Below are 11,883 nucleotides of genomic sequence, written 5' to 3'. Positions count from 1 at the left end.
TCTATGATTTCCCTCAAACAAGCCATTATTTTAGAATGCCTTTAGTTAGTCTAAAAGCTTGAAAGTTAGTTTTAAGAAAATCAAATCAGATCAAATCAATTAATCGGAATCGAAAACTAGGGGGTTTTTTTTTTCGATAGGGAGGGGGGGCTGATTTCCACCTATTTTGCCTGATTTCAATCCAAATTGGCCGGATCTTAATTCTTATTTTATAAACCTTGCTTGAAAGTCAATTTCTTGTTGTTCAAAAATTAAAAGTTGGAGAGACCCAAAAAGCATATCTTGAAACCTACGATTGAAAGAGAAAGGAGGGTCATAAACCCTTAAAGTCTAATCCAATTGTAATAAAATGAATCAAGAGAAACTTGGTCCATTTGAATAATAATACATAAAACCAAGTTGCATATCTCACTCATACACATGAGATCAAATTTTGGTATATGGGAAGGTTAGACTAGAGGAAGGCTGAGGAGATATAAAAAAATCTAAGGTCTCTTGGGTTGTGCTCTAGTTGAGGAGCTTTTGTGTAGAGTGTCAGGTAATATTTAATGGAATCTTTTTATTAATATTCATTGATGTGTCAAATAATGTTTATTTTTATGTGCAAGAGTTGGCATTTCTTATATGTGTATCCGAAAAGCATGCTAGAAAATGACATATTTTAAAAATGATTTTAAGATAAGTCATTTTTAAATTATTTTGAAAATCTTTTTTTTTTTTTTTTTTTCTTCTTCTTTCTAACTTAAAAATCATTTAAGAATAAAATAAAAGAAATCAAAAGAAGATTACATATTCTAAATACACCAATAGAGATGTCATTTATATAATCTCATACTTAATATAAGTATTTGATTATATGTTGTTTCTGGGTTATCCAGTGCTATATGCAGAGCTCGTCGTCAAACCCACACATATTTCATGGACATAACTCCATGTAGGACTTATTTTTCTATGTGAAACTATAAACATTGAGGTATGATAGTGAGGGATTGGAATCAATAACTTATAATGCAAAATTTCCATCATCTTCCCAAGTTACTTTCACGTTTCAATATATTTTTTCTTAATCTTTGTTTAGTGTTAAGTAAATGTAGATGATGCTCAAAAGATGATTAGGTTGCTGGCCTGTAAGGCTGCAACCACCTAACCCAACTCAATTTGAAATATTTGAGCTATTTAGTTGAATGGTGGGGTGGGAATAGTTCGTCAAGAAAGAGTGACAGAAAATAAACAAATAGTCCAAAAGTAAACGTGCATGAACCGCAACATAAACTTCATCCTTCAATTCAAACCATTCAAATCCATCGTTATACAGTTTAATGGTAACCTCCCTTGGCTCGTTTGGGTACTGTCAAGGAAAAGAATTATCACGAGTAGTAAGGGGTGTCAATCGATCGGTTTCGAAAGCCTAATCCGTCCCCATCAAATTAAAGGACGAGGAAGACTCTGTCACTTGCATGTCTTCCTGTTTGGCCTGTCTCTCTTTCCCGCCTCCTTCTCCTATGTGATGGAGAAGCGTCAGGTGGCTCATGCTCCTTTCATCAATAAATTATCTTTTGATTAAAAAAAAATTTAAAGTTTCACACCGTTTTCCCTCATTTAGGCAATAGGGCCTCATAGTCCAAGGAATGGACACGTTTCTATTCAATTGATCGGTTACTAGTCCATAATTGGATTTGAGGGAATTGGGACAATCGGGCTTCAAACACGCTAATTGACTAATTGGTCATTCGATGGGCTAATTGATTAATTGGATTATAATGATCATATCCTTAAACAAATGGTTCTTAAACGGGCTAATTGACTAATTAGACAATAAGGGTCCCTTAAATTTGCTAATTGATTAATTGGACTATAATGGTGCCTGAATGAATGGTTCTTAAACAGGCTAATTGACTTATTGGACTATAACGGTTCTTAAACTAAACGGACTATAATCGAGCTAAATGGGCTTAAACAAGCTATAACGATTGGTCATAGTATTCGGTTGATCGTAGTTAGGTGATCGTTGGACCACTACCTTGCATTGGAAACACCCGATTATTAATCGGTTGGTGCTTGAGCCTGGCATGTTTAGTAATTAGTCGGGCTAGTCTTGGACTTTAATCGATCGATTTAGGTCAAGCCTATCAGTGTGTGCTAACTTTTGGCACCCTAACTACACCGTTAGAGTATTGTTTCCTTCTCACATGGGGTTCTTTTTATTTTCTCTCTTATTCCCTGACTACATGGATTCCATCTGAATAATATTATTTTCTATACCATCATTTCTATGGCATGCAGATCCCCCAACACTGGCATCGTGGGAAACCATCTCCTGTGCTCTCAAATGGGCAGTTCACTATTCTATTGCTTCTCTTGGAATGGAAAAGGCAAATTGCTTAATTTAACCCCACTTAACCTCCAACCACTGAAGATTTTATTTCATTGAAAGGCCTCTTGTTATATATATTATTGCTTTTCCATACACAAACAAAATGGAAAGAACAGCTTTTACATTAGTCTTGTGATACTAATCTTCTCTTGTGGGCTTCTAAGAAGGCAAGCATTTTGATTTTGTTGACTCTTTTTTGTACAGCTTTTCCATTTCTTTCTTATGTTTTCTATTGACACATCATGATGCTTCCATCTATTATATAGCTTTTTGGTCCAAACCAATGCATAATCTTAGTGGTGATAAGCATTATTATCTTGTCCTAATCATAATTATCCATTGCATCACCTCGAATTTTGTCATTAAGCGTGCGTGCATACATGTCCAATGTTACTTTTCTAGCTTTCCCAAGTCACATGAGTGCCTAGATATGCAATACTAAAGGTACACTAGACCCCCACCTCCAAGTATTAGGTAATTTGAAATTTAGAACAACTAGTCAATTAACCCATTTAAAAAGTGATATATATTTTTTTAATTTTCTCCTAATACGGATCTAATACAGCCCGATCTGCCGATCTGTATCATATCGGGTATTGGTATTTGCCATGATCAATACAACCATCGATACTAATACCTATAACCTTAATGACACATACCCACAAGTTCATAGGAGCCTGGTTCCTTAACAATTTACATACCCAAACAATTTTGATTCGACTCAATTAGCTAAGCCTTCCATAAAACATGTGGAAGATCATATACAATATTCACCCGGGATCGGTTTAGAACTTTCGATTAACGGGAGATGCTTATCAACACTATTCCAAAAGTTCACAACGAACGAGGGCTTTAGGCATTCCAAGGAGGCAGCCCGGCTCAGCCATCGAATTCGAAGACAATTGATGCAACAGCCTATGAGCCTAAGAATGCGTTACAATACAGATACATTGCACCGTTCTTAATTGAGAGATGGTTCGAACAAGTACTTAAATCATGGTGTCAGATACCGTATGGATCACCATCAATACTGATACTTGTACAGATCCACTGTATTGGACAATGTCTGTCTGCTGCTTTCAGATCAACGGAGATATTTTTTTGGTTTAAAAAACGCAAATCCATACGGTATCGACTGATCCATATCAACTCAGTATCAGTATAAGATCCGGCCAGTAGAAATACATATAGAATCCACCTAATATCGATATGTATCAACCAATACACAATGCCATATTTTAGATCCGTGAGTTTGAGGAACACGAATCGAATTGGCATGACTAGGTTATTGTTTATGAAGTGAGTATGTTGTCATGTTTGAGGTCTCTATGTTTCCATCTCAATACTGTTCAAATTACACTCCAATCTACCCCATAATAACCAGTTTTTTTTTTTTTTTCCCGGTGAAACCCCATAATAATTATTTATATACAATTTTAGCTAATAAGGTCAGGTTGATACGTACTAGCTGGAATAGAAGTTGGGATTTCCTTCTTGTAGGGCCAGGTTGGGCTAGGGTTAGACCTTGGTTTTCTAACACCAGGCCCAGCTTGTACAAGCTAGATCCTTGTGAATTACTGCCCTTTTCTTTGGCTGCAGATCATGTTGGATTTGATATGGTGATTAGACCCTAGCAATCTGAACAATAACTAATGTGAGCATGGTTGGTTTAGGTACTTGACCTCGAGATCCGGCGGCACAGATATAACGGTACAATTCAGGGGAAAATCTGTCCAAACAAATTCACCAAAAAATGAGGGTTAAACCGCAAGAAGCATAAGGGGGAGAAGAGAATGGTTTAGGTTCTCGTACGAGATCTGCCACATAATGTGCAGCAAGATTCCGTACGAAAACCTGATCCAGCCTCGTTAACGCATCGCAATGAGCCAGACAAAATGGTATCTAACATTGAAGTGGACAACGAGATGATTTCACGTGAGAGAAGAAATAGACACAGGCGTCAGTGCATACTGCCCAGAAAATCTCTTCCCACGAATAACCTATCCAAACAGAAAAGATCTTCAGCACAGTAGCACACGACTCCCCTTACCACTCACAGTGAGAGGCTCGCGCTCTACTAATTCCTCTCCCTCTTGTAAGCCAACCCCCTTGTGAGGCCACCGAGAACAAAGCAGAGCCAGAAGAACGTATTTCAGTCCCTACGAGTCTTGAGAGCCCACATCACCTACTACTAAGGTGATACTTGCAGCCAGTGCTTAAGGGAGGAGAGCACCATCAAGAGATGCATGAGAATGTTAACTGGAAGAAGAAATCAAAACAACACTGGAGAATCAGTAAAATGGCCAAAGGTCTGGCAACATTGGAGAGAGGAAAGGATTCACCTTAGTCTTGTACAATCAGAGGGAACCACATGGGTGCATATCCAGATCCTAAAGCATTTAGGTGGTCCTCTCAAACGAAAAATGAAGCTTACATTTTCATCCATAGCCAAGAAATTTTATTTACAAGTTCTATACCAATTTTCTGCTACCACTCAACATGTAAAGAGAAGAATGCCAATGCAGACCAATTCTGGCATCCAAAAAACAATTTCGGGATCATTAACAATTTGTAAGCTTATAACAATAGCTGAACCAAGATTTGTTTAATAAATCCACATTACATATCTAATACACAACTTAACAGATGACATAACCCAACCAACCGCCCCCACACCACCCCCCCCCCCTCCAAAAAAAATAAGTGAAAATCAATGTCCAAATCAGTTTCAAAATTTTATAAAAAAAAAAAACCTCTTCCTCACCTGGTAATCTAGAAATTCAAAATCAAGAAAAATAGAAGCTCAACGCTTCTTGGAGACACCAACAGTCTTCCCTCTACGGCCTGTAGTCTTGGTGTGCTGACCACGAACACGGAGACCCCAGTAGTGCCTCAGACCACGATGGTTCCTACATAACACCAAGACCCGTCAGATCTGTTAGCATCAAATCCTAACACCAAAGTAGAAGTATCATCTTACCTGTCTGCTTCTTGCACAATAGTGTGCCCCATAAATAGCACCAATAGTACAACAGCAATAAAGAATTCATTTGAAAATCCACTCATTTGGTTAAATTGGTTAAGGATTCCCTAAACAAAGAAATATAATATCTTGTGGCAGTATCTTAATTTCTTCCAATAAATATATTTTGGCAAAACTGCCATCTCTTTAAACGTCTAATGACTTGTCAAGACAAATTATAATATACTTCTAGTTGTCACCAGCTGTCCAACTCAAAATTCAGTCCACACGATATAACAACAAAGCCTTATCCCAACTAAATGGGGTCGGCTACATGGATGTCCTTGCCTTCCAATCAGCTCTATTTGAAGCCATACTTGATACAAGGCCTAAGCTATGCATGTCTTTACTCACCACTTCTCCTAAGGTCATTTTAGGTCTACCCCTTGCTCTTTCAGTTGCTTTAATCAAATTACTCCCCCATACCGAAGTATCAAAAGGCCTCCATTGAACATGGTCATCCCACCTCAAAAGACTTTCTCGTAGCTTATCATGTATCAGAACCACTCCCAAATCAGTTCTAATATGATCATTCCTTACTTAATTTAATCCTTCTTAGTTAGCCAATCATCCATCTCAACATCCTCATCTCTGTTATACTAAGTTTATCTATATGATGCTTCTTAACTACCCAACATCATAGCCAGTCGTATGATTGTCTTAGAAAATTTTCCCTTTAAGTTTTAAAGGAATACACCGATGATACAACACCCTAGACACACCTCTCAAATTCATCCATCATATTTTAATTCTCTATGAAACATCATCCTATATATCACCTTCTTCATTTATGATTGAGCCCAGGTACCTAAAATAATAATTTTGTAGAATCTCCCTCTCATCAATTTTCAACACCTCATAATCCATTCTAATGTAACAAAAGTTACACTTCATATACTTTGTCTTCGTTCTACTTATCTTAATAATCCTTTTAATTCCAAGGTTGATCTCCATTACTCCAACTTGGCATTAATTCTTGCTTTTGTCTCATCCACCAAAACAATATCTTCAGTAAAAAGCATACACCAAGGAACCTCATCTTGAATTCTCTGATTAAATCATCCCTGATAAGCGCAAACAAATAAGGGCTTAAAGTTAATCCTTGATGTAACCCAATAGTAATTGGGAATTCACTACCTTAGATCCCCACAATTCTTACACTTGTCACCACACCATCATACATATCTTTAATTATGTCCACATATTTACTTGAAACACTTCTCTTCTTTAGTATTTGTGAGATTAACTCTCTAGGGACTCTGTCATAACCTTTTTCTAGGTCAATGGAGATCTTTCTTGCAATCTCTAAATCTTTCCTTGAGTCTTCCAAGTAAATAGCTTTTGTAGTGGATCTTCGTGGCATAATATCACATTGGTTCTCTGTAATAGTTGTATCTTGTCACACGTGAGTTTCAATAACCCTCTCCAATAATTTCATAGTATCACTCATTAGTTTTATGCCTCTATAGTTATTGCCGCTTTGAACATCACATTTACTTTTGTAAATCAGAACCACAATGCTTCTCCTCCGTTAATTTGACATTTTCCTTGTGCATGATAATCTTATTAAACAGCTTGGTTAGCCAAGATAAACAAAAGAATCCTAAGCACTTCCACACTTCTATTGGAACCTCATTTGGACCTTGTGCCTTACCTACTTTCATCCTCCTAAAAGCATATTTTACTTCAGACACCCTAAATTTTCATATATATCTACGGCATGTGGTGTCTTAATGGGTAATGCAATCTTCCGAAGCACTATTACTCGAAGTGTCTTCATTTAGTAGGCTGTATAAACAGCCTCCCTATCTCTTCTTACTGTTCTCATCCCTTAGTAGTACTTTACCATCTTCACTTTTAATAAATCTAACATAGCTGAGATCTCTACTCTTCCTTTCCCTCACTTTAGCTATCTTATAGATAAATTTTTCCTCTTTGTGCTCAGATTGTAATAAAGCTTTTCATATTTCTTCGCTCTAGCTTATCCCACATTCTTTTTGGCTCCAATTCTAGCAAATTTATACCTACATTCTTAGCCTTAATGATTGCTTGAACCTCATCATCCTACCACCCGTATAGGAATGACATTTTCCTTTCAATTTGTCTAGGACATCTTTAGCAACTTTCTTAATACAAGTAGTCATCGCATTCCACGTCGTATTAGTGTCTCCTTCAAAGTCCAACTTTCCTTGTTTGACGACTTCACCAGTAAATGATTTCAAAGTATCTCCTTGTAAGCTCCAACACCTTATTCTAGGACAAATAAACTCACCTTTCTTATGATAGTAAGGCACATATCCATGACCACTAATCTATTTAGTGTAGTAAGGCTCCTTCCCTGGTGTAACCTTACAGTCCTTACATAACAATCTATCGGAGATTCTAATTAGAAAGAAGTTTGGCTACGATGAATCTATGATGCCCACTTTTGAAGGTAACTAAATGCTCCTCTTTTAAAATTAAATATTTACAATGGATAAATCATAAGACACAACAAAATCTTAAACTGAGATCCCCTCCCCTGGTCATTCCTCTCCAAAACATCCATGTGCACCTTCATAACCTCTACGATTTTCCCCACCATGTCCATTCAGATCACTCCCTATAATAATTTCTCCTTGACAAAAACCTTGTACTAATCCACACAATATCAGATCTACATATATTTATACAAAATAAAAAATAGGTAGTAAAATATGTGTAATGCTCTGGAAGCAAGATACCTTACCATCAGCCCAGTTCATATGTATCCTCCAGCCACCTTTTGCTTGTAATTTTGGTTTTGAATTGAGTAAGTAAAGATGGTTAAATTACCCCCAATTCCTAGAACCATTGGGATGTTATTCCCACACAAAGAAAACATTGTAATACCTATGAAATAAAAAATATATATTATTGACTACTTGGCGGCCTCTTCAATTGATACATAACATAGTTATCAAGTTGACAAGGCAACCATGGCGTTGGAGAGGGTCTAAAATAAAGGAGACACCAACAAGGATGCAAGGCACCTACCTAGGCGACCAAGGAGCCTGGACGCCTTGGCGATGCCTTGATAGCTATGATAAAGAATTCCCCCCCCCTTTTTTTTATTAGCACATGGAAACTTTTTTCTTGCAAACTCAATGACGTAAAATTCTTATCAAAGGAGGAGAGTTGATGTAGTAGCACTTGACTGGTTGGACCAATATTACTGAGTTTGGAAACCTAACCCCAGATAAACTGGCTAACCCAATTTTTTGGTCTAATAAGGGTTCATAGCAATTTAGTTAGTTTTTATGTCTTTTGTTTTATTATGTTTTGTTTGGGTTATGTAGGAATAGGAGATATAAAGAGTTTGACTGCAAGTTAGTTTTAGTTTTAGAGTCTAGTTAGGAGTGTCTATTTATTACTTTATATATTTACATGTACCCAACGAAAGAGACGGATGTAAAAATAGAAAGTGTTTGGGTTGCTCAACATGGTGTGATTATGTGATTCCCTCCCTCTCTAGCAGATAGCTTTCCGTTTCTCTCATCGGCCCTCCACCAGTGTGCTCTTAATCATTATCACTGAAGTTATACATATAAAGAAATAACGAGGGTGTGGGTTTCAGGGAAAATTGAAGCATTGGTGTCTTGGACCTATGACATGTAATAAAAATAAGCCACAGACCGTCAAGGCAATTAAGAGCCTTGAATTAATTTTTTACAACTTTCAAGTATATACAAGTTGTAGCCTAATTCAAAGCCTATTCTTGACCTAGGCCCAAAGGCCAATGGATTGGGCTTGGGCTGAGGCAATCAAAGATCAACGTCAGACTGGCTCGGTCTCAGGGCTAGGCCTTCTCAAGGGTAAGGTACCCTTGTCCTGAGCTTGAGCCTGGGCCTTCAAAGACTTGGGCCCAATACAACCTAGTGTCACCCCTAGCATGTGAGCAAGGCCCGTCCTTGACCTAGGCCCAAAGCCCAATGGATTGGGGTTGGGTTGAGGCAGTCACAGATCAACGTCAGGCTTGGCCTTGTCAAGGGTAAGGTACCCTTGTCCTGAGCTTGAGCCTGGGCCTTCAAAGACATGGGCCCAATACAACTTATTACCACCCCTAGCATGTGAGCAAGGCCCCTCCTTTAAATTCTAACTCTATTTGATCAACAATGTGGCGAATATTGATAATGGAATAGAGAATCTCTCTAGATCTGCTACACAAGAAAAACTTCTCCCAAAATATATTCAAGATTCTAAAAAATGTTCAAATTCTATTATAGTTAGCATGACTAATACATAAAAGATACTTCTAGTCGAGGATTAAATCCATGATCTGTATATGGATCAAGGTTGGAATTGCATCTAATCAATTTTCAAATAAAATGTTCTACTATGATGTCTTCTTGAGTTCTCAAATAATGGACAGCATTACCGAAACTTATTTCTTGTTTCTTAGTGCCCTTATTTGATCAACCATCCCTTTACCACATTACTGTATAATGAATACAACAATGGTAATATGCACCTGTGCCACTACAAGAGGAACCAAGACAAAATAAATATATTGGTTCCAAGTTTCAAATAAGAACAAAGCCTCATGCAATTATGCATGCACCAATACCAACAGAAGGTCTCTTTAGGCCCCAAAACAAAGGACCAAAGGGAATAGCTTCAAAGTGCTTCTGTTAATGATGGTTTACTACTTTACTCTTAGGTCAGAATACAACCTTCTCAAAAGTGAAGGATGCACTACAAAGTTGGAGGTAGGGGAAAATTATTGATATTATGATCAAAATGAGTTTTTTCTCATATTAGGGCAGTCCTTTACAGGCTTAAAGCATCAACAGCAAACAAAGAGAAACCTTCACCTGTAATTCTAGGAGAGGAGTAGATGCAAATGCCCATAATACTCACAACTTAAACCACTACTAATGCAATAAATTAATTTAACCTAGGTAAGTAAATTCCTCGTCAGTTTTGGTGGGAATTCCATGTGTAAAAGAAATTACCTAATCTTCTTCAATCGTTCCAAATCATCTCTCAACTTCATATCCAATGCGTTAGACACGACCTGCGAATACCTTCCATCCTTGTAATCCTTCTTCCTGTTCAAAAACCAATCTGGGATTTTGAATTGTCTAGGATTAGCAACGATCACCATGAGATTCTCCAGCTCCTGCGCAGATAATTCACCAGCCCTAACAACACCACAACACCACGTAAATAAGTATAAATAAGCAAGAAGTACTATAATGAAGTGCCTCATCACCCTAACTAGGTAGAACCCGAAAATATTCAGTCGAATAAGGACCAACGGAAGAAGCGAAACTCGTTCCGAATCCACTTAACAACGAAAAAAAAAAAACAATTTGAAAAGTATATAAATTGAGTTCAAGTGAAAATTCGCGAGACACTAACATTAAAAAAAAAATATACGTACACAGGACAAAGGGAAACAGAACAAAGAACTCAACCTTTTGTTCATATCGACGTCGGCTTTCTTGCAGACGATGTTAGCGAATCGCCTCCCAATACCTTTAATTGAGGTCAGAGCAAACATGATCTTTTGCTTACCGTCGACATTGGTGTTCAGAACACGTAGAATGTGTTGAAAATCTTCGTTCGCAATTAGAGACTGAGAAGCATTTCAGAAGAATTCAGATCCCGTTATCAAATCGAATGCTTAAGTTATTTAAAAAAAATGGATACTAACAAATACAAGTCTGTGAAAGAAGGCAGAAACACTGAAAGTATACCGATTAGAGTGAAAGATCAAACAGAAACACTGAAACTAAAACGATAGAGTGCGAGATCCAAAGAGTAAAATACCATTTCGATGGAAGCCTGCAGGAAGAATGGAGCGGATATTGGGCACCTCCCAAACAATCACAGAAAGCCAAGAGCTCAAGAGGTTGAATCTAGGGTTTTGGCGTTGTTATAAATGTCTTTGCTGACTGTGTGTCACCCATTCGCGGCCTTGTTCTAGGGTTGGATAACTTTTAGAGACCAAATTACCCTTTAAAAAATACATTAATACGGCTATGTCCCGATATAGAATCGAACCCGGCAAGTCGTACCTAGTTGCTCATCGGGCCCAAGGTCAAGTCCTCAACATGGCATTTTACTTAAATATATCCACTTCCACTATTAGTTTTAGGGGTGCAACTGGGCCGATCTGGGCCTGTGTCTTTGAATTCCTAAGCCCAGCCTGGGGTATCTTAGCCTTCGCCAGGACCTGGTTTGACTCGCCGGGTCATCTGGTTTTGAGGAGGGTAAGTCGAGTCGTAAAACCTAGTTTTCAAACAATTCTGTGTCATAAGATGGAGGATTTTTAGATTTTTTTTTGGGTGAGAGAGAGAGAGAGAGAGAGTTGGGGAGGGAGTTTCAAAGAATCTGACTCCATCATGTGCGGCCAACACTCAACATTTTTGTCACTTTTACTTTAAAAAATGTCCCAATGTATACTCTAAATGATAGTTAAGGGTGAGATCAATGTTGAGCATTGCCTATACGTGCACCATAG

General features: G+C 37.7%; 1 protein-coding gene across 1 annotated transcript; it reads right to left on the bottom strand.

Annotated features, from left to right (window-relative positions):
- Window positions 1–5,139: 5,139 nt before the first annotated feature.
- LOC122667195 (40S ribosomal protein S18) lies at window positions 5,140–11,342 on the bottom strand. The gene is made up of 4 exons (XM_043863431.1): window positions 11,190–11,342; window positions 10,835–10,995; window positions 10,370–10,558; window positions 5,140–5,283 (listed from the first exon to the last, which is right to left on the bottom strand). Exons 1-4 carry the CDS (start codon window positions 11,190–11,192, stop codon window positions 5,178–5,180), a joined length of 459 nt encoding a protein of 152 aa, XP_043719366.1. The 5' UTR covers window positions 11,193–11,342; the 3' UTR covers window positions 5,140–5,177.
- Between the last annotated feature and the right edge of the window lie 541 nt (window positions 11,343–11,883).

This window comes from Telopea speciosissima, chromosome 7 (genome assembly GCF_018873765.1).
Source record: "Telopea speciosissima isolate NSW1024214 ecotype Mountain lineage chromosome 7, Tspe_v1, whole genome shotgun sequence".
Classification (NCBI taxonomy): Eukaryota; Viridiplantae; Streptophyta; class Magnoliopsida; order Proteales; family Proteaceae; genus Telopea; species Telopea speciosissima.
The sequence above is the reverse complement of the archived record's forward strand: the minus strand, read 5'-3'. Positions and strand labels throughout refer to the sequence as shown.